At 33.7% G+C, this 24,500-nt stretch overlaps 1 protein-coding gene across 3 annotated transcripts; it reads left to right on the forward strand.

The window, feature by feature from the left end:
* On the forward strand, positions 1–24,499 carry LOC123005789 (mitogen-activated protein kinase kinase kinase 11-like). Of its 3 annotated transcripts, none has more exons than XM_044399749.1 (11): positions 1–338; positions 6,539–7,325; positions 15,456–15,785; positions 17,167–17,342; positions 17,425–17,445; positions 17,513–17,684; positions 17,733–17,909; positions 20,102–20,278; positions 21,399–21,491; positions 21,559–21,697; positions 21,749–24,499. In XM_044399749.1, the coding sequence occupies exons 2-11, from the start codon at positions 6,557–6,559 to the stop codon at positions 22,734–22,736; spliced, it is 3,042 nt and encodes a 1,013-aa protein (XP_044255684.1). In that variant the 5' UTR covers positions 1–338; positions 6,539–6,556; the 3' UTR covers positions 22,737–24,499. The 3 variants fall into 3 exon arrangements, with proteins under 3 accessions (XP_044255684.1, XP_044255686.1, XP_044255685.1); XM_044399750.1 differs by having other exon boundaries at positions 330–466; XM_044399751.1 differs by lacking the exon at positions 17,425–17,445.
* Position 24,500: the final 1 nt, after the last annotated feature.

Genomic DNA, 24,500 nt, shown 5'->3' on the forward strand with positions numbered 1-24,500 from the left:
TTCTTAAATTTTGAAGTATCCTATGTAGCAGGAGGTGGTTAAGAAAAAAATATGGCCGCAGTAGTGAGTTGTGGTGATAGTCAGCGAAACTAAATTAAAACTAAAACGATGTAAATAAAAATTAAAGTGTTTAGTGTTGGGTAAAACATCGGAGTAAATCAATGGGGACGTGTTTAAGTGTTGGTGACTATGTGAAAAAGTGGGTGCTGTTTTGGATGTATGTTGTGTTTGGCGACCACCTGGCTCTGTCTGTGCTGTCAACCGGGCCTTATCATTCAAAATAAGATGGGCATTGTTTATTTTATTCGGATTTATCAAAGGAGTGTCCCGTTGAATTGGTAATTAAGTTTCACGCTTGCTCTCCATTTTTGTGATTTTGTTGAGACCACAAACATAATCAAAACAAACAGACACGAGACCCAAAAAGGCGAAACCGACGATTAATTAACAACCACACGACACGGAGGTAAGACACATGTTACATTTAGCAAGAAATCGTGCTATGAACCAGCGAAATTTTAGACGCTCGTTTCCTGTTTAATGGACAATTAAACCAAGATTTAGACTTGATAATTAGCCCTGGAACGGAATAAAGCTACAGAATTTATTCCCTAATGCATAATTGCAATGTGTATAATACAAAGTTTTTCACTATCTAGAGACCTTGTTTACTTTTGCTTAAGTAGGCTTTGAACAATTATTTGACATTTAATTAATTTCACGACAAAGCCAACTAGACAAGATTACTTGTAAGACTTTCATTAATTGTTAGTTTATTCTTGAATTGTTGACTTGGCCAACAGTTAAGCTTCTCCATTGATTATTGCAAATCCTCGTGTAGACAGGAACGACATCCGCTTTATCACTTTTCCTAATCGATTTCCGCTTTCGAATTGCTAATTACCTACAAGGAAGCCTTCGTGTAAAAAAATTGATAATAGAAACAATATATTTATTTAGGAGAAATTTCTTAAATAAAATTTAGAAATTATCCGTGTATTCTTTTCACTTGAAGAAAATCTGTCTGATCAATGAAAGAAAAAAGTTTGAAGCCCTCGAACGATGTTCAAATTCCGAAGATGTGAGATGTCTCGTGCGGAATGCGGCTGACGAGGATTGACCGGAGACTGAATTTAAAAAGAAAGTTATGTCCTGTGGTGCATTTATTATAAAGTGGTAGGCTATTTGACCTCTGTCAAAGTGATGAATACGGTCTCCTGCATTTGGTACAAATTAAAAGGATAACAGTTAGATGAAGTGTTAATTTTTTACTACGAATTGCCGTTAGGTTTGCTTGTTGCAAATTTTAAATTTACGTAAATTAGGGATTCCCGCGAAATCGGACTTCGCTCGCAACATGTGTTTAAAGTGTGGCAACGTTAAAACATTTATGTCGTGATCGCAAAACGACTAAATTGTGATGTTATTTAAAATAACCACAAGGCGATAGATAACATTTTTGACGTACGTATATTTAGAGGTAAGTTTTCCTTATTCCGGTGCCATTAAATACAGTCCTTTTGAAGTCCGTGTGCTATTTGAGCTTTGATGGAATGTTATCAAGATTGTGATAAATGTTTAATGTAGTCGCTAAGTTTCTATTTTTATTGTTATTTGATGGGTTTTTCTTGTGTGGATGAATGAACGTATGTATTTGAGAAACATTTTCAGGAGGTATTAGTGTGATTATGTCGATTGTGAAATATTTTTAGCTTTTGAATGATAAAGTGTTATTTTTGGTTGTAATAATCTGTAGGAAACGATTTATAAATTACAAACCTGTAATGTATATTTTGAGTAAACATATTTACAATTCTTCATTGCTGAATTTTCGAAATTTGATACTCTGTTGTCGCGTTATATTGACCCTCTTTTGACCTTTCAAATTAATTATGAAATTTTTAATAATACAATTAGTTACCTGTATAACATCAGTTACATATCTGAGACAATTTTCTTCATCAATGGGACGTTTTATGATAATAGTCACATACAGGGTCGCTAAAAAGTATGGATACAGCTAAATATTTTCAGAATGGTTTAGCAGAGCACGTTGAAATTTGGGAAACAGTTTACCTATTTTTTGGTCAAAGTTCAGGCGGGCAAAGTGCTAACTATAGATAAAGACAACATTTCCAAGGTTAAAATAAAATACATTTTTCAAAATTTAATTAGTTCTATAGTTTTTTTTTTAAATAAGGTATGCATGTGTTACATCACAGAACTCAGAAAAAAATGCTCTTCTTAAAAATATAAAGTTTCTTCTTGACATTAAAAAAATCAAGTTAGCCTTGTATCCCCAGAATAAATGGAGACAGAAATTTTATAAACATCTGAGGCGATGGAATAAATACTTTTAAGCATATAGCATGAATAGTTTTTATTATATTTGACTGTATCCATACTTTTTAGCGACCCTGTATATCAATACCATTTAACGCAACGCAACAAATTTGAACATTTTGTTTTTGTGGAAAGGAAATACGAAAAAGCATAAGTTTAACACTTATGCACAAAAGCTATAAAATATTACGGTTTGTTTTAGATCTAATTTCGATAAAAAATTCAATTCTCCAAGAATTCCACCTTATTTTCGTGTGAATATGTACAGAGCGATTTAAAAGTCCTTCTATCAAGTGGTCGCACAAGTTGAGGACGTATGTTGTATGTTAACTAGATGTAAGAAATTACTTTACAAAAATTAAAATACAAATTGAATTATTTCTATGAAAACTCTCAAAACATTCTGAAATGACATATTTTTGGGGTTTACTTACCTATACAAATCATATATCACGGACTCATGTCAGAATTTACCACAAAAATAAATTTGACAATTTAATTTTTGATATATCAAGTAACTCTTGAACAATATGGAGAGTTTTTGCTTTGTTTATTCCGTATATTCATTTTGATGAAAATATACAGGCTGTTCTGTTTTTATTGTTACAAATTTAAACAGGTGATAGAATATTCAATTTTAAGATAAAAGTTTCCTATGAACATGTATCGAAAAATGCTACGCAAGCTACACCTTCTCAAAGGGGTGCATTTTAAATGGATTTTTTTCAATATTTCAGAAACCATTGTAGATAAAATTACAAAATTTGGTACAACTGATAACCTTTATACACCCAAACGAATTCAAAGATAAAATGTCGAAATTTGTACTCAGGAGCGTCCTAAACTTGGGGGTTTAGGGTAAAAAGTACCTTAACTATTTTGGCTGTTGGTTCTTGCCACTTTCAGCCACACAGTTATAAATTTCATAGTTTTTCACAAAAAATAGGTCTTTTGCGTTTCTTCGATACAACTTACTGAGTAAAATCAGTTTACAATATGTGTTTCAGATCACGAAGAGGATAAACATTAAAAATTAAATTTGTCTTACCGTTTAAGACGCCCGTGATTAAAAATTTCGCCAACTGAACTTTGAATTTGTTCAGGTGTTTAAAGGTTATCAGCTGTACCAACTTTATTAATTTTATCTATTCTGCAATAGTGGAAAAACTCCATTAAAAACGCATCTCTTTCAGGAGGTGTATCTCGCTTACATAACATTTTGTGAGACATATTTCTAGGAAATTTTTGTAGAAAGGTAGAAAAATTCTCAATACATCTCAATAGATTTTTTTTCTTTTGAAACAATGTGATTTTGCGTCTGTTCACATCAAACACTTGTGTTTACAAACAATCAAAGATATAATCGAGCAACAATTTTATAAAATCGTCATGTTGATTCAATTAATTAATAAAAAAAACTTTTTTTGGAGTTTAAAAAACTGAATTATAATGTACTACATACTCTTTGTGTAGTACACAAAGTATATAGCTCCGTTTCTGCTTATTGCATTTTAATTCTTTATTGATTTTTACTGTTCTACATCTTTTTTGAGTGTAATTCAGAAAGCGTAAGATATATTTCAGAAAACGTTAATTGTAATTCAGATTAGTCAATTGTATTTCAGAAAGTGTTAATTGTAATTGAAAACAGTAAAATGAATTTCAGAAACTATCCGATATAATTCAGATTAGTTAATTTACTTTCAGAAAGCGTAAATTGGAATTCAGATTAGTCAATTGTATTTCAGAAAGTGTTAATTATAATTCAGAGTTTGTCATTTGTAATTGAGAATTTGTCAATTGTAATTCAGAGTTCGTTATTTTCATTTAAAAATTACACTATCAAAATCCTTTTAAAAATAAAATATATCTTTATGTGTAAACTTTATTTTGAGATAACAGTAAGTTACTCATCTGAATTGCAATTGATATTTTCTGGATTACATGTAACATGAAATTGAATTTACTGTACTGAATTACATGTAATTGTTTCTAAATTACAATTAATACTTTCTGAAATACAATTGATTAATCTGAATTGCAATTTATGCTTTCTGAAATTAAATTACCTAATCTCAATTACATCTTATGGTTTCTGAAACTCATTTTACTCTTCTGAATTACAATTAACACTTTCGGAAAGACAATTGACTAATCTAAATTACAATTTACGCTTTCTGAAACTAAATTAACTAATCTGAAAACTACATGTGATGGTTTCTGAATTACACTTGAATAAGGTGTAGTTGGAAGTTAGTAAAATGTGTGAGTAGTTCAGTTTCAAGTAGTACAATAAATAAATACATAGGTACATTTCAGAAAACATTAATTGTAAATCAGATTAGTCAATTGTTTTTCAGAAAGTGTTAATTGTAATTGAAAGCAGTAAAATGAATTTCAGAAACTATCAGATATAATTCAGTTTAGTTAATTTAATTTCAGAAAGCGTAAATTGGAATTTAGTTTAGTCAATTGTATTTCAGAAAGTGTTAATTATAATTCAGAGTTTGTCATTTTAGTGAGAATTTGTCAATTGTAATTCAGAGTTCGTTATTTTCATTAAAAAATTACCCTATCAAAATCCCTTTAAAAATAAAATATTTTATTTATTTTGTAAAATACCAAGTTTATGTAAATGTTGTAGTTTTGAAAATAAAATGATTCGTGTTTATGTGTAAACTTTATTTTGAGATAACAGTAAGTTACTCATCTGAATTGCAATTGATATTTTCCGGATTACATGTAACATGAAATTGAATTTACTGTTCTGAATTACATGTAATGGTTTCTAAATTACAATTAATACTTTCTGAAATACAATTGATTAATCTGAATTTCAATTTATGCTTTCTGAAATTAAATTACCTAATATCAATTACATCTTATGGTTTCTGAAACTCATTTTACTCTTCTGAATTACAATTAACACTTTCGGAAAGACAATTGACTAATCTAAATTACAATTTACGCTTTCTGAAACTAAATTAACTAATCTGAATTACATATGATGGTTTCTGAATTACACTTGAAAAAGGTGTAGATGAAAGCTAGTAAAATGTATTATGAGTAGTTCAGTTTCAAGTAGTACAATAAATAAATACATAGGTACGAGGGTGGATCCCTATGCTCCACCTCTAACCCCCTTACAGTCAAACTACAGTGGTATTATATTTTTATTTTTTGACATAGTTCTCCCCTACAATAATGCACTTGGTCGATCGTGGCTCCAACATCTCAACCAGCTTCCAGGAAAAATTTTTGTCCGACTTCTACAAACCACCTCTCTACCGCTTGTATCAGTTCATATTTCCACTCTTTACTTTGCAGTTTTGGTTCGGGATCATAGTGGTGCACCTATGACTCGTCTAGGGTCACATACGAACTAAGAAAGTTTTCTTTGTTTGCTTGGTACTTTTCCAAAAGACGCTCACAAGTCAACACCCGATTTCGTTTTTGATCACATTCGGCACCCATCTTGTACTCATCTTTTTCAAATCTAATTCTTTATTCAGTATGTGGTGCACCACATGATATGATAAGCCAGTATCTTCCACAATGTTTCTGATGCGTAGTCGTCGGTTTTGCAGTACGATATCATGTATGTACCTCTTTAATATTTTTGGCTGTTGTTACCGTTATGGGAGGACCACCGGCATGCTGGTTTTTACAGGATGTTCTTCAGCATTTAAAATCTCGACACCAATGTTTGACTATGTCATAAGAAACTGCAGACTCCCCAATAGTTGCCACAATGTTTTCATGAATTTGAGTTGACGTCATACCCTTTTTCTGGAGGTATTTTATTACGGCTCTTTGTTCTACAGGTTCCAGAATTGGCCACAGCACAGCAAAGGTTTGAGATACAAAGTAGATATTTTGCAGATGTGATGTACAAATGTCAGTTAACTAACTGTTAAAAATATAAATCAAACAACCACTTAGAAGTAAGTCAGGGGAGGAGCATAGGGAACCACCCTCGTACATACTCGTACATATTTTGGCGCAAATGTCTTAAATTTCATAACTGCTAGGTGTAAAAATTGATTGTAAGTCTCAAAGATTTGATTATGTTGTGGTCAAGTATATGTTAGTTATTTAGTTTTGTCGTAATTCATCACTTTACTCCGGATTATACTGTTTACTTATTTAATCTTATCTATGCGAAAAACAGTCGAATTAGTTTCTATTTTTAAAGACTTGACGATCTCGACGGATGCCTCCGTTGGTGGAGCACTACCACTTCCTGACGTCCATGGAACCGCCCCGCAATGGAGACATGGTCAGCTCGGTTCATGTGGGCGAGCGAACGCACCGTACCGCCAACCCCATCATCACACCGGCCCTATGGACGGCCCTGTACGACTACGACGCGCAGGGCGAGGATGAGCTCTCCCTTCGCAAAGGCCAGATCGTCGAGGTCCTCTCCGAGGATGCGAAGATCTCAGGCGACGAGGGCTGGTGGACGGGAAAAATTGGCGACAAAGTTGGCATTTTCCCGTCGAATTTCGTCGCTTACGAGGACCCCATCAACCACGTCAACGTCAATTCCATCATCGTGGACATTCATCCCATCGAGATCGATTTCAACGAGCTGGAACTCGAGGAGGTGATCGGTGTCGGTGGTTTCGGTAAAGTGTATCGAGGCGTGTGGAGAGGACACGAGGTGGCGGTGAAGGCCGCCAGACAAGATTCCGACGCCGATATTTCGGTCACGTTGGAAAATGTCATCAAAGAAGCGAAACTTTTCTGTTTGTTGAAACATGAAAATATCGTGTCGTTGGAAGGTGTTTGTTTACAAGAACCAAATTTGTGTTTAGTGCTTGAATATTGTCGTGGTGGTTCGCTAAATAGAGTGTTGGCGGGGAGAAAGATTAGACCGGATGTTTTGGTCGATTGGGCTATACAAATCGCGCGGGGGATGGACTATTTGCATTGTGGGGCACCCATTTCACTCATACATCGGGACCTGAAAAGCTCGAACGGTAAGTTGAACATAAATAGGAGATTTTTCTACATTCGAGAATGCTATCAACTACATAGTTGATGATGAAGTTAGAGAATTTGATCAACTGTGTAAATACGTCACGAAATTCTTTCGCTTATCGGAAACCTACCACAATGGAATATATTTTATCCTTTTCATCATATTACTCAGAATAATCTATGAAAAAATTTAAAGTTACAGCTGTAAAATAAATATTTTGTTATTTGTTATAACAGAGATATGAATTCATAAAATTGTAGTTGGGATACGTTTTTATTTTATTTACAGTCCGTTTTTTAATTATATGCGCCTGGATCAATTAATAATTCGAAAGAGGTACCAGATAGCTATCTCCTTTCAACATTTGTAACAGCCTGGTTGCCCTCTCGCTACGTATACCGGGTGCGCCAGAACTCGCGCCTGAGAGAAAAATGCCATATAAGGTAAGATATTAGGAACAGGGAAAAATTGTTAAAAAAAAATTATCTATAAAAATTTCGAAGTTATGAGGGTTTAAAGTTTGCACTTTGACTCTATTTATTTCTGTTAGAAAAATAATTTTTCAAGGTTTTTTTCTATAGGCTATTAAAAGAGGAAGCAAGGAAGCTGTATCCTAAATTGTAACTCTGTTCAATGTTATTTGTGGCTTTTATTGGCAAAATTTTTGCCCCTTAACTAAATAATTGTAAAAAAACATATACAAGATCATCAGTATCATTAAATAGATATAAAAAAATATCAAATGTCAAAAAATAAATATCAAAATTTTTTTGACAGATAGAATTTTTTAAACATTTTTTTCATGTTCCTGGTATCTTATCTTCCTTAAAATTTTTCTCTGGGGCGCGAGTTCTGGCGCACCCTGTATTTGCGTAAGGTAACACTATCTACCTCACTTTAACAAATGCAATTAAAGTAACGCAGGGCTACTGACGTACAATTGCGAGCATTAAATTTTGGTACGTAATGTCATTTTGAAACTTCATCTTTTTGTCAAAAAAAAAATTGTTTTCTAGTGTAATTTTGTCTGTTGTCAATCTTTTTTCAAAAATGAATATAAATGTCAAAACACCACGCCAAAAATTAATTAACAAATATTAAATTGTGTCTCCAGTCTCTTACTTTAACGAAGTAAAAGTGAAAAGTTCCGTCAATTTTAAGACAGCTATTTGACATCTATACGTTCGTTTCACAAGAGAGCAGGTTAGGTAATGACATTGATTACCAAAATTTAATGCTCGCAATTGTACATCAAAAGCGTATGTTGTCGTCACGTAGATCATTTGTAATTTTATTTTTAAGGCTAATATTTATACCCTCTATACAGTATGATGAAAAAAAGGCGCCCGTGTTAATCCACACGTTATAAGTGATCTTTTATTAAAGACGAATTCGAAGACCAAAATTGGATTTGTGCTCTTATCAGTAAGATATAGACATTCCTTTTTAGAAAAGAGAAATCTATATAATTAACAGTTTTAAAATAATTTCATTATTAAAGTCGAGATTTTGATACAGTTGACGGTGTTCTTAAAAAAATGTGTAAAAAGTCTATTGAAATAAACTTTATTGAAGATGTTAAGATACCATTTCTTGGCTCCAAAGAAAATTTATCAATGTTGCAACATTGCAAATATCCTAGGATACAGAATTTGTATTTTATTGTAATTTTATTTTTAAGGCTAATATTTATACCCTCTATATGTATTATAACAATCGTAATTCAAGCTCTATAACAATCTTAATGTCAGGGAGAAGCCTTAATTTTGACATTAGTACCAAAATGACAGAGACTGTCAAATGTCAAAAACAGATTTGTCCTGTTTTTGATTCACATTACCTTCACTAGCAAATAATAAGAAAATAGACTTTAAAAAGTTTCGATTTTCTAATGACAAGAGTTCTTCTGTAGAGTTATCTGATTGATTGCTCGTGCAAGCTAGAATCTAATTCTACTTCGGAATTCTAAACAAACCGACTTAATTTTGCATGCATATGTTTTCAACTACGAAGACTGGGCGCAATTAGGCGTCTCCGAGGTTAATCGTCTCAAGAAAGGTGTTGCAAATAAGTTGAATGCCTGATTAAATTTTTTTAACATCTTCCAAGAAATCATGAGAAATTATCAGGTGAAACCCACTTAAATAAATTCTTTGTTGCTCTTTTGCGTTTTTATTACATCAGTAGTAAAACAGTGTTAAAAATTTTAATTGATTGTGTGTATACGATTAGAGTTGCGTCTTAATAAATTAGCAACGGTAACGTATAATTATTAATAAGCACACAGATGTTTTCAATTTCTGATAGTGGTTTAAGAGAAATACACGTGAGGTCATAAGAGTAAATGGTAGTGCCAGGTATTTAATTATCGTGCAACGCAATGGCGTCACTGAATTGTCATTTAAATGTTGTGATTTTGACATCTATACGATGCGATGTTGCAGATGACCTAAATTTTTAACATTTTTTGGTATTTACAGGTAGATGGGTATTATGTTACGGAGATGTAATGTCAAGGTTGTAAAATAAAATATACACAAGCAAGCAAGAATTTAGGACAAAATATTTGATAAGAAATGAACTTGTTATTTTCATTTTGTACTTTCATTGTCGCTTCGTGTTTGATGATGTGCTTAAAATTCAAATGACATATAATTCATTGCCCGCTTTGTTTTCCTTTAAAGTCCGCGATATCGCGCGGAATATTTTATAGCATTCAAGCGATCGTTGACACCCGTTCTTTTCTCTCAAATGTTGCTAAAATAGTTTATTTTTCTGTGATTTTGCATTTTTTGACTGCCAAAACAACAATAAATTTATACAAATATAATATTTAAACATAATTATTATTAATTATAATGAAGAATTTGTTTATTGTATGTTTACCTACTAATTACGAAATTCTTAGCGTGCTGATCATTATATTTTAAAAGCTTTTAATTTAAAATTAACATACCAGGATTTTATATAAATTTCTGATCACGACCTTCGAGATTTTTCAGGCAATTTTTATGTTACGTAATTAAAACAAAAAAATTCTTATTGAACAAAAAATGTAGTACAAAATGTTAAATTCGTCATGAGCGTGAGAAATTTTCCTAGAATCATTATTTGTCTTTTAATTAAATTATACTTATTGGAATTCAAAGTAATAATTGAGAGGAAGAAGATATTTATTTAATCATTGCTAATGATCTTGTCGTTACTAAGATATTTTTTTGAATGTTGTCATTATGGAAACACGAAGTCTCCAGGAATAACTTATTAGATTATTTGCTTGTGATATGTAAATAAACTCATTTATTTATGATCCTTTAAAAACCAAACAAGAATAAATGAACAAATATATCGGCGAGGAGTATTATTAAAGAGATCGGAATTTTAAAAGATTTAGAGTTTATGTAATTGACAGGTATGCCTAGCCCAGTTATTTATTTCACACTGTACAATGAACGATAAACATGTAGGAAGCAGGAAGGTGAACGTCGTGTTTTCCTACGTCAAAAATTATTTCTTTGACTAGAAATGCTATTTTTAAAACGGAATTTTATACGAATTGTTATGAGCGTCATATGTTTAATAACTTGGAAAAGTATAATTTTTATACCTTGTTATTATTTAATAATAACTGGCTTTTTATGTGTATGTTATTAAATTTAGAAGTGAAATTCGCTGGATCAATAATAAGTTATAGGTAGATTTATGTTACTTTCAGCATCTTTCGAAATATCGTAATGTTGCACTTCGTAACTTCAACTAATCTCAGATGTACCTATTCCTTAATGAATCCTAGCTGTTCCACGAATTTATAGACCTCACGTCCTCACATTTAAGTAATAAATATCTCAGAGAAATTATACCGTTATCTCTGCACTTCGCAATAACGTATAAAAATTCTGTTAGCGTCCATCGATTATTAGCACAGGCTCGCCTTCTCACTCTGATTTGTTATTTTAATCCTCGACACCTACTAGTCCAACCCATTAACACCGGATTAATTGGCGTATTATTGTAATAGATGCAAATTAGAAATTTCTTGTACCTTATCTTTAGTACAAAAAAAAAAACTCAACGATAATAGTCGTGTGGACAGCGCACAATTGCTAAAATTACCGCCCACATCAGCTGTAAAATATACCAATCTATAGCCCATTTCTCGCAATTTCGCCTCAAATAAACTCTAATTTGCATATGTTCGACATTGGATTGCCTTAAACGGCTCCGGTAAGCGCGCCGAACCGGAGGACTATGCTAATGGGTCACGAGCTACGAGCAGGACTGGAGTTAGGATTAAATAAATATTTTTTTTCTTTTGGGATTAATCTAGTACTTATTTCAATGATGGGGGGGCTCCTGCGACATGGAAATGTAGACCGGTGTTACAAATAGGCGCTTTTCTTATCGAACAATGGCATAAAATTGCGCTGTAGACAAAACATTACATTAGCATAGAGTTTAGGAGTCGTTCCCATTAGGAGCGGTAACTTAATTTTTCTCGTTTTTCGGTATAAATTAATTTTGCGGCCGCTACTTCGGCGAATCGGAATTGGTCAATTAAGAGAAGTGATGGTGAAAACTAAAAATAACAGAAAATAATTACCATTTCATATCTATAAATAACAATGTGTTAATCATGTGTCTGTTACATTAACTAAAAAATAATCGAGATAAAATTAAATGTGGAAATTTTGAGGAATTTTCTTATCTTCGCTCTTCATCGATCAAGTCGAACTTTCACGCCACTTAATAGTCGAAAACAACATTTTATTAGTTCCAGTTTTATGTTCAATACAAAAATGGTTGCATTATGATAAAATCGGAGTTTTTTAATGGCTCATGGACAATTCTGTAGTGCACAGAAAAACATTCATGTTGTAAATTAATGGAAAGAAAGGAAACACCTGGTCTTTTTTAAAAATTTTGTGCTGATAGCAATCGTGCACGAGGCACAAAATAGTAATATCTACCCTCATCTAGATCAGGAATTTTGTTGTTGGTCGATTGTGGGATTACAATGCGTCCGGTGGGTGTTGTTAATTAGAGATATTTTTAATGGCCGTTTGGTTTAGTTTGACGGTAAAATGGGAATTAGAAAGTTGTTTGTTAATTGTTGAGACACGGGTGGAGTCAATGGTGAACAAAGGACCGAATTTTAAACATTCCGCCTGATTAGGGACTTTCATTATATTCGATTCTTTGTCTACACGTTCGTGAATGCACGATTATTCCATTTGGAGAATGTAAAAATGAGGTGAAGCACCTTTATTTGATGAAGTAAAATGTAACAAGATGGACCAGCTTGGATTAGATCGCCTAATGTCTGTTATGTCTCAGCTGAGACACCCTGTACAATAATGACAATAATCAAATGACGTTGTTAGTTAATATTTTATTTGAAAATAAATTAATTTATGATGAAAACTAAACATGTATTATTGTATAACTAAGGAGGAAAAGTGTGTTATAAATTTTCACACGACGGGTGGAACAGCATAAAATTTTAATATAAACCACAATTCAATTGGTTTTATTATGCCCTTGAAACTCCCAATAATTCAAGATGCAAAAATTGTCTCGGATGTAAGAAATAACAATTTATGAAAAAATTAACCCTGACACTTTCTCGTTCGCTTCCTATTTATATCCTTCCTATCTTTTGATCCTTCCATTTACACGGCATATGATGTAACAGTGTATTTCCCTAGACAGTCAGCAATATTGCATCCTTTTTTACGATTCCCCTTCCGATCAATCATCTTTTCGTTGCCATATTTCACACACAAGCGATTCAAAGAAAGGACTTTAACCGTCGGTAGCACCGGATCCCGTTGACATTCAACAACATTAGTTTCGATCATATGCCACCATGCGAATTACCCAATATTGATCACGAAACGAAAGTTTATTAGGAAGGACCCACTCTCCGTAGACACGTATCCGCTCGACGACCTCCATTTATGAACCGGATATCAAAGGTGCAATGTTCAAGCGATGATAATTATTATGCAAGAGAATCGATCGAGAGAGTCGTCTCGTGTAAAATCGAAGGTAAAAAGAAAAGGCGACGACTAGATGACGAGAACAAGATATGCATGAGGAAATTCGGAACGGTGGAAGGTCGACTCTGTTTATTTAAGATGCATTCGAGCGAATCGATGAAAATAAGAAAAAGTATATTTCGGATACGTTCGATTGCACCGTCACGTGGTATTGGCAGGTCGAAAAAGGCACTCTTGCAATTGATTGTGCAAATCATTGAGGATTGTACAGTTGTTGATCTTGGATGAGGTTGAGTAAGAAACACCAGTGCGTTTTATTGGAAATTTATTTGAGGACCCCTTTTGTTATGTGCCACTCGGAAATCTGACCAAGAATCGTTGTCAAAATTTTTCTAAAGGGGAAAAGAAGATAAGAAAAAGTGAGAAAGAATATTAGAATTCATATAAAAGTTATTCATGGAGCTATTAACGAAAGTTATGGATGTTATTATGACAGTGTTCCATGTTTAAAAAAAACATATTTGTAGTTGAAAACAATGTTTGTTTCGTAAAATTTTCCGATATTAGGTAGGTTTCTAAAAAGCAAAGTAAAAATTAGATCGTTGTTAAAGTTAATGCACGATTAACCCGTGAATCTGAGAACCTGGTTGGTTTAATTTAAGTATAAAATATCTTGAGAAATTTTCCCTTAACAATGTGAAATTTTGGTCTTGCATAATGAGATTCAAAATTTATAAGAAATATTTAAGCATTAAGAGTTGTGTCAACTTATTTTAAAAATCTCACATTGCAGGAAACTAAGAAAGTAACCACTTCCCAACTTGTTTTTCAAAAATTGATAAATTTTTTATTGGGTTTCTGTTGTTTAAAGAAGATGATTCTGAATAAAATAATATACAAACCTTGGTGGTCGTTGCTTCATCGTACCTCGGCTCATTGCTAACCGCAGTACTTGCGCCTTGGTCATCAAATTTCGCTATGGTAATGAAGCACCTTCTACCTCGGTATGTAATCTACTATTGCAAAATGATGGCCTGTAAAGCCGTTTTACGTTCGACAATTAACCAAAAACATCTATTTCTACCTAAAGAAAACCCAAGACTTCTACACCACCTCAAAAATATGTTAAATGTTAAAAAATGTACATTTTGATAGACACTATATGAAACAATTTTATTAATTTAATTTAAATCCGTAACTTTTTTGTTTCAAAGTTGGGGAAATCCAGTTTGTGGTACCTTTTTTATTAAAGGCTCACAAGAACAGCACTATTTCTTTTAATTTTTTCTAGTGATGAGATAATTAAATTTTATGAAATATGATGAGTAGAGAGAGAGAGAAATAATTTACGTTAAGAGTCTAAACTTGTGTCGCTCATCACTGTCATAGATGGTCGTCATCTTAACAAATTATGGCATTCTATTATCGGTTAATGACCATTGGCAGTGAAAAAATCTGCATCATACATAGCAGACACGTTCAGAAGTGACTGCTCTTTTTTACATTTGTCGGAATCTGTTGAATATTCATGTTTTTTTAGATAACTTTTCAAACTATGGATGACACAATCACTGAAAAATTCATAAAATAGGAATATTTGCGCTTTTTAGCTTGCAAACAGCGCGCAAAAACAAAATTCGTCGTCTCAAATCCCCGATGCACCGTTGCTTAGCTTTCTGTGGAGTTTTCCTTCGTCATTTATTCACCCTGAAGTAGGATGTATGCGAATTCCGTGTTGAATATTGCAAAAGGTCCCATTTAGGGAATGTTGTTTTGTTGCATACCGACCCGAAGAAGGTTACGTTTTTCTATCGTGAAGTCGAGTTCGCGATCGTAAAATGTCATAAACTTTTCATCATATAAGAACAGGATCCATGCTATAAATGTTCCCTAGATAAGTCTAGTTAATTTGCCAGTTAATCGAATTGTTTCACGAGACTTGTCTAATTATGTGTTAATTTTACAGGCTTTTAGTGCCTTGTTATACAATAAAATGCACAACATGTTCTTTTTCGGGACGTTTGATGTTTGCAAGTTTATCAAGATCGTCGTAATGTCTTCTTGAAAGTTTTTCTTTTCGCGAAACTAAACAGGTGTTTTCACGCTTTAAAACATGTTTTTTTTTGTAGTTCTCCTTCGGGAAGCGATCGAAAACGACGACCTCCAGTCAAAAACCCTCAAGATAACGGACTTTGGTTTAGCACGCGAGGTGTACAAAACAACGCGGATGTCGCAAGCGGGGACCTACGCTTGGATGGCACCCGAAGTCATCAAAAACTCCACATTTTCGAGAGCGAGCGACGTATGGAGTTATGGAGTTGTCTTGTGGGAGTTGTTAACGGGCGAAACTCCATACAAAGGTATCGACACCCTGGCGGTGGCTTACGGCGTCGCTGTCAACAAACTCACCTTACCCATACCCAGCACGTGTCCGCAACCTTGGAGGGAACTCATGGAGAGTAAGTGTGGCGACTTCTTTTTATGCGAAAGAAGGAAAAAATCGAATGTGGAAAGTTTTAATGCAATTTTATGGTAAATCTAACTAATTCGCGTGATTTGAAGCGATGTTTGAGATAATTATTCACACGCAAGTAATGTATTAAATAAACAAAGACTTATTACAGGAGGAACAAGATTTAATTTTTAGCAATAAATTAATGAGTCGGTAATAATTGGACACTTATAAAATGCTGTTTGAATTTCCGATTGAAAGGAGCAAATTTGAAGAAAGGCAATCATAAATAATTAATTTTCCCAATTTTAAAATAATGAAGGCAATCTTGATTTTTTTCGGTCCTGAAATCGTTATTTTATCCTAAAAGATAACGTAGTTTCCAATTCTGTCCAGAATAACAATCTTTTACTTAACAAAAATTAAGATTTATTCTACAAAAATCCAACCTAAAGAAGAAGTGAATATTTCGCAATTCTCAGGGCTCTACGAGGTAATCGAATAATAAACAACGCTTTACATCATACAAATTACAATATTTTTTCTATCACACTGTTACAATTGTTTTATTAAATATGAAAATAAAAGCTTATGTAGGTTTCTTTATGTGTTTCTTTAAAGCACAATAAGTAACTGAAACGAATTTTTTTGCGCTAAATTTGTTTACTGATCTTATTTTTTTATTCCTCATTAAGATAATTTGTCGATATATTATAAAAGGTATTAAACTTGCCACAGCAAAATAATTAATCTCAATTCATTTTCAATACATTCATTTAAACACAATAAAATGAAAAGTTAATTCCTTTGTTTGTTATGAAATGAATGAATGTTTAATTTTGTATTATAACATAATTCAATCTGGACTACAGCCACTTATTTTTATAAGTAGACACATATTTGTTTTTTAAACTTAAAACAGGTTTGATTCTGTTGCAAATGCTAATTTCTGATGGCACTTTTTCGGGTCGTTGGAAAAGGTTCTGTAATATAGAAGAAAAAATATGCCTCTTCGAGGGTCTCACCGGGGTTGTGTTACCGCGCCATAGTCGTCAAACGAAACGTAACACTCTTTGCCTTGTACGCAATTTGAATGCGAAAGGTGCGACGCGTGCCGAAAATAAAAATGTCGGCAAACAATGAAAGAATACACATTGACAATAAGTTACGAGAGAAATTGAGGGAAAACCCGAGACCACAACACAAATAAGATCTTTATCAAAAAGTGTCAGTTGCAGCGTCGTATAATTTATAATTTAACGGTATCCAACGTTATTTCTGAAATTCCTGCAATATCGCAGGAACGATATGAAGACTTATCGTTCTCCTGCGAGCAGGTCAATTAATGTTTCAATTCCGTGATGAAAAAATATTTTTCTTTCGTATAGAATGTTGGAAGTCCGATCCGCACCTCCGGCCGAGTTTCGAGCAAATCCTTTTCGATTTAGAACTGATTTTCAATTCGTCGTTTACACAAACTCCACACGAAAGTTTTCATATAATGCAAGATGATTGGCGTCAAGAGATCGAAGAAGTCCTCTTGGAGCTTCGCAGGAAAGAGAAGGTAAGTCATGGGATCGTCATTCATAAAGCTTCATTATTTATCCGTTGCTTTTCTCATTGGCCGCTTACCTTGAACATCCCAGGCATGTAAATCATTTGAAGAGGTAATTAGACGAGTCAAAAGCCAACGTTTCGTTACGGATTTTATTAATTGGTGTTTCGTTCCAACAGGAGTTGCGTTGCAGGGAAGAGGATCTAAATAGGGCGCAAATGAAGCAAAGGATGCACGAGGAACAACTCAGGCAGAAAGAACAGGAACTACAAGCGAGAGAAATTGATCTTTTAGAAAGGGAATTGCATTTTATGATTAAACAACAAACACCAACTCCGATTAAACGGAAAGGTACAATGGGGAAATATTTGTTGATTCGTTACTGATTTTTCCCTCTAGGGAAATTCAAACGTTCGAGGCTAAAACTACTGAAAAAAGAACCCGGATCGAACATTAGCCTACCATCGGATTTTCGACACACAATTACAGTACAACATACACTCGACCACAAAGCTGTCATTTCACCACATAGTCCACCGGGATCACCGGCTATAACTCGATTAAGGGCAATAGCACGTGAGTAGCCAATTGTAACATCGCCATTTTATCATTTCACTTTTTCATTATTTCATCAATTTTTCAGCATGGTTTAGCACGTGTGTGAATTTTAGATTCGTTTTAGCGTGCTTTTTTAGTTTCAATTTTGCTACGTTAGATCGGTTAGAGTATCACTTTTTTGTTTTGAGCACACTTTTTAATCGTGGGGAGAAATGTTTTCGAACAATAAATCTTAAAAACGAAATACGATAACATAGAATTGAAATTCATAAACCTGGAAATAAATCTGGTGGTTGGAATATTGCCTCAAAACAAGAAACTTTTTCTTTGTGTGTTTTTTCTATCTGACATCTGAAACTAATGTTTGTAAAAATTTACGCAGATAACGTGACCTGAAATCTATGCAGATAACGAAGCTGAAACGTAACTCTTGTTGCAATTGGTAACATAACATTTCTTTTATCTAAATAAATAAATATTACGTATTAAGAGTTTTGGTAATGCTTATGTAATAAAAGAGAGACTTTGTTTGCGTTTTATTTCCAAGTGTCGCCGTTTGTCATTTTTCATTTTACGAAAATAATAAAAAAGCAACAGTGTAGTAACAAACCTATATAAAGTTTATGGAGCAGAATTTTGTCGGTGAAAACTGAAATTGCTGTTGAAAATAATGTCACATAAATGTCACTTCAACCGTAATTAACGTGTTACCGGTTTTAGTGATTAGGGTTCATTACGTTTTTTACAAATATTTAAATTAAATGATTTAATTGTTTTATTCTTGTTTGGTACCAGAATTGTGATAAAATCTCATAAAATTTTTATTTTATCGGAATAATGCACGCACCTGAATTTTTAATAAGGTAGAAATCAATTAAATCGTATTTATAAATCGAATTTGATGTTGAGAAATGAAATAATACAATCATGGAATGCTAATATTTCGTGCTAATAGCATTTTTGATTTTTCGCCAAGTTTGCAGCAAAACTACAACACAATTTCTTTTTAACTCGACGTTGTTTAACCTCTCGATATGGAGTTCAGGACATGAAATAGTAAATAGCGTTCGGTTTATCCACGTAAAAAGAAACGTCAATACATTTCACAGAAGTTGGATTTCTATTATTTTCCGATAAAAGTTTCTTAGTAAAAGAATAAGAAACAACCTGAGATACGGTTGAGTTTTCTTTTTTAAATTCTCAAAACACTCAAAATAGAACAAATTTATTTTCTGCAAGAATTCTTCACATTCCGTATCTCAGACTAATTTTTCAGTCTCCAAGAAATATTTGCGTAGTTGAAGAAATAACAAACATGGAAATTCTTATTGCACAAATTTCTCAAATTAGGAATTTACATAATTTAATTGGAAAAATAGTGTGTTTAATCATTTTTTTTGTTTTTCTTTCAGGTTTTGATGCCAATTGCAAATCCAATAAACGATAATAAAAATTTTATTTTTTTTAAACTGACGTAGATTTTACACATTACAAATAATTGTAAATTTGTTTCTTTTATTGTTTACTGTTTAATTGACCGCAAAAGCTTGATTCACAAGCTTAAAGAAAAATATGTACCTATCAATGTAGTAAGTAGTAAGATGCAACCGTGTTGTTAAATAATCAGATTTTTTCTACAACCAAGAAAATGTTAGTCGTGAATCGACGAAATTTTAAAATTAAAATGGAGAATTTTGAGGGTTCCCAAAAAGTTAAAATTTCAAACATTAAATTCTAGTTTTGTAGTATGAATATAATTTCCTAATAAGTATGTGAAAACGTCCTAATGTCAATGAACTAAAAGTTTATCGTTTTATAATCTTTATTATCTACATAAGTATGTTTGATAATTTAAAAGCAAAAAAAATTGCTCAATTTTGTATTCAAAAACGAAAAAACAAGGATAAGTAATTATATATTATACTTTTAATTCTGTTTGCTTTTTGTAATAAATTCAACATTCGTAATAAAATTTGTAAGAAAGTCTCGTAATATGTGGGGCAATATTTCATTCCTCGTCCTCATCAGCGACTGTCGCGTCGGAATTAAAGTTATTTGGCACATTGCCTGCGCAAATAAGGTCGTCTACAAGTCGTACAAATCGCATCACATGCAACAAACCAACCCAGCCAAAACCGCCAATTCCTCCACTTTCATCGAAAACTTGCCATTGAACACTGAGGGCAGAGTCGGTTGTTGTTATATTTCAGTACCAGCCGACGGCGTAAAGGGGAAAACGTGGGGCCCTAGCACGTGCCACCAGCGCGAACGGGGCCAAATAACGATGCTCAGACCCGCCCCCAACAGGAGTGCGATGTGGTCGAAAAGCGCCCCCAATCTGGACAAGACGAGGACGCCGGTGTTGAGCCGACAGCCCCACGATATAGGTAACACATCCCCAATTGACAGTAACAAAAGCTCTGGTCTGCAGATGTTAATCAGTAAAATGTCGGCTCTAACTACTCTTTCTGAAATTAAACGGTTCGGAAGCACACTACGTAACAATAGTTTTCCTACAAATAACGCTTCGCTAATGCAAAAACCCGGCTTGGGACAGAATGAACGGTTGAGCAGGTCGATAGGAAATATCACCGAATCACATTATGATACTGTGTTTAGCACTGATAGTTTCGTTATTGCGAGAGGGGTCAGCAATTCGGTGCATTTCGCCAAAGAATATGCTGATGTTAATGATAATCACGATGATACCGAACGTTTACTCAAATAAATTTTTACGCGCTGTGAAATTTTCATTTTGTTACCTTTATCCATTTATTCTAATCGGGAATTTTCGTTAAGGCGTTTCCGAGGAAAACCTTCCGAATGTAATATGTAAGTCAAAAAATCCCCCTCCCCCCAACTACGTATACTTTTTTTTTTAGTTTTAAGCACAGTAGCATGTTCTTGATTTGATTATATTTTAATTGATTTTATTTCAGCCTTATCTTAAGTAGTACTTTTTGTTTTTATATTATTATTATATTTTGTGTAGTTTGTATTTTAGTCTGTGCTGTTTTTTTAATTTAATTGATGGCCTTTGAACATGTTTTGTGATTTTTTGTATGTTTTTGAAACGTGTTCAAACTGCTTTTGATTTTCATTGGTGATGGTTCTATTTTATGTAATTTGATTTTTAATAAACATTGTAATAATGTTTTTTAATTACTGTATTTTATTTTATCACTCGCATGTCCTTAATTTTTGGGATTATTTGCACTTGTTGGTGAACACAATTTCACACATTTCGGTACCAATTGTTGGTTTAGACTAACTCACTATTGGTACTAGAATAATAAAAGTAATTTCAAACGAGATTAATTGCTTTTTATTTTTACTTTTTACTAAATATTTAATTCTTTAAGACTTAACAAAAGTTATTAACCGGATGCTGGAATTTTTCATCTTGTAGTTTTTTTTATTTTGCTCTGTTCGTTTTTTTATTGTGTAGTAGCTGTGTTTTGTGTTTGAATGTGTGAAAGAATCGCTAGAGTTTGTTTGGGTTAACAGATTTCATTCCGCCTGAAGATTGGGGCCCTGAGTATCCCATTCCAGGAACGATCAGGCATAACGTACCCATTCCGACCCTGTACAGTGCTGACGGTAAGTTGCATAAAAAGCAGCAAGGATGCCAACCGACTAAAAAAATACTCACAATTTTTAATTACAGGTCAACGGCTGAAACCAAAGTTAAGTATTGTGGAATTAGTTTTGTACAACATCGCCGCCATGTTGGCCGGAGTCGCTTCAGGCTACGACGTGCGATTGTCTAATGTGTCTCCACTGCATCCAAGGCTGCAACCCAACAGGTAATAAATCTAATTATGATTTTTACAATTTACTAATTTGCGTCATTTCAGACCGGAAATCGTCGACCTGCCCGCGTGGCGACCCATCGAGAACCAAGACTACGAATACTCGACAACATCCGGTTATAGTCACAACACGTACCACGGCCCCACTCGCCACTACCGCCCCATGTTGACCGGTTCCCAACTCATCACCCTCCAACACGAAGAACAACGTCCTTTGCGCTTCACCGATTCGCCCCAACACCACCCTCCCAACCCCTCTCCGCGCCGAAAATCGAGCTCGACTAGCAACGACGGCTCCGAGCATTACCCTCCCTACGACCGAACAGCCACCATTTACGTTCCGGGGGATTACCAAACTGAACCTTCGCATTGTCCGGGTTGCTCCGGGCGTACCGATCCGGGGTACCCCTACGGACACTACGCGGATCATTACGCAGGGTATAGTTCCGAGTACAGTTGTAGTACCACGATGTACGGTTACGGAACTGATTACGCTTACGACAACCCTAGCAGTATAAGTAGTCACAGCGGGTCGAGGACCCCCCAAAGACTACCCCAAGGACACCGGAGAACCCCTTCGAATGTCTCCAACAGCTCGACGACGACGAGTGGCTCAAATGTCAATCCCAGTTTCAAGTTGGAGGATGAGGGGAGTTACCTGCGACGGTACGACTACGACTACAGCGCCTACTCGCGGCAAAATTCACAAGAGTCGAACTTCGAGCGGCCGACTACGCTGGAAACTTCTGGTTATACTAAATTGAGGTCGAGTTTGAAGAGGAATAATTATCAGGCGACTCAGGGACATTCGGGGGGGAACACCCCGACGAATCCGACGCCGCCTGATAGTCTCACGAGTGATGACAGTTCGTATGTTTCTGCGAAAGATAGTAATAGTTCGGTAAGTCGTGTTAGATTTTCGCCGACGACGCTGATCGATTTGCCGGTTCCGGGGCAAAATCAGGATCCCACAGTGCCGTTGCAGGCTAGGAGGTCGAGGCAGAAGCAGCTAGATAAGGAGTTTTGGTCATAACCTTGCGTATTTTGCGGGTAGACGCGATGTGGCTTACGTAATTTTCAGACTTGTTTAAGGGTTGAAATCGGTTACAATTTGAAATTATTGTTAGCAATATTGAGGTATTAATACTAGCCAATAAAGTGATTTGTGTGATGTTGGAAGGGAAGGGGTTGCGAAAATTTCGAGGCTTGTTCGCTAAATTATTGTTTTTTATTCATATTACGAACATTTTTTCTTTAAAAATATGTGACAATTTTTATTTCTTATTTAATGGTTTCATCTTAATTTTTTTCAAAACTCACAAATGTTGTCATTGCCACTTTACATTTATTTGACGTTACAAAAAATTCAATTCAAAGAGAAAAGTAAATATTGTAGTCATACTTTTACATAAACTAAAGGGTTTTCAAAACTTATTTTAGGTGAAATACCTTAAATAAAAATGTAAAAGTTTTAGAATTTTTAAATTTGTAATTCCTAATATTTTTTCGTAATGTTAAAGTTGAGTAGAATTTCCAACAACTTCTATTGCGCTAGAGCCGTTTTAGACATAGACTTACATAATAAACAGATTAATATAAAAGTCATGTCCACGCTAATAGAGTTCATACATAATTTTATTATATTCAAAATCAAATCACAAATTTTAGCTCTCATGTTGCATATCGTTGGTGTTTTAAGACAACTCCAGTTTTGAACCTGAGTTCCTCAATATGAAGACTTTACCAATGAAGTTTTGAGCAGTCCACTTCCCTCCTACAATAATGTATTCCTAGTCTAATTTGTGTATATTTATTATAATTTTATATTTAATTCGGCAAATGTTAACTTTGTACAATGCGTATTTTGGCTGTAAAATTTTATTGTATTTGTATTATACGTATGGTTGTTTACAAAAAGACTAACAGATTTCACTTCTGTGTGGTCTGTTGGCCTTAATTCATGCTCAAATCACTGAATTTGAATTATCGGTGAAGACTCATAAAATTGATATATCAACATTTCACAATCCATAGTGCCTGATTATTATGCAGCTTAGACGTACAAGTGATAAAAACATTATTAGTCATTTTGGTGCAATTTATTTTAAATATGATGCATGGTTTTTTGTGTAGATGGAAACTCATGTTGCTGCCTTAAATATTGAATAGAATGTAAATTTATCATTTTATCTGTAATTTTATACCCGGAAGGTGGTGGAAATTAAACAGTTTTTTTCCATTGTTTGACTTTTTGAAAAAGACTGGTTTTAAACATTCCAATGTATATCACATTTTTGGCTCTGCTTAGTCATATGCCTGTTGATAATAATTGTAAATGAAATGACCAATTTTATTAATTTGTATAAATATTAACAAGATTTTTATTAATTAACGTACTCAGTTCTTAATGTTAGTAAGGGAAGAAGTATTATAATGTATTATATTCGTGCGAAACTTCCTCGTAACGATTGTCATATTTTTTCAGTTAAAGGGAAGCTTCACACTATTCAAGTACATGTGGCCATTGTATTTTTAACAATTACGAGGTTCAGTATTGGATAAAAATGTATATAAACTATACATATTGTAGGTTTTAGCTGATAACACGTGGCTTCCACATTGTGAAAATCATGTTATATTTATTAAAGAAATGAAAAACCTTATGTATCATACATTCCAAATTTCTTTTCATAAGAAATTATTACTTAATACTCATTTGTGTGAATTGTAAACGACTCAAAATAGAATTTATAAAACTAATGTCTTTTCTTGGAGCAAAGATTAATAAAACGACTAC

This window comes from Tribolium madens, unplaced genomic scaffold (assembly GCF_015345945.1).
Source record: "Tribolium madens isolate multiple individuals breed KSU strain unplaced genomic scaffold, Tmad_KSU_1.1 Scaffold_20;HRSCAF=117;Tcas5.2_LG4, whole genome shotgun sequence".
Lineage (NCBI taxonomy): Eukaryota > Metazoa > Arthropoda > Insecta > Coleoptera > Tenebrionidae > Tribolium > Tribolium madens.

Excerpts from the sequence above, each read along its gene's own strand:
- LOC123005789 (XM_044399749.1), top strand. The coding sequence starts at position 6,557 with ATGCCTCCGTTGGTGGAGCACTACCACTTCCTGACGTCCATGGAACCG. Across the intron at positions 7,326-15,455 it reads GGACCTGAAAAGCTCGAACG|TTCTCCTTCGGGAAGCGATC; the intron begins GTAAGTTGAACA and ends TTTTTTTTGTAG. Across the intron at positions 21,698-21,748 it reads CCAAGGCTGCAACCCAACAG|ACCGGAAATCGTCGACCTGC; the intron begins GTAATAAATCTA and ends GCGTCATTTCAG.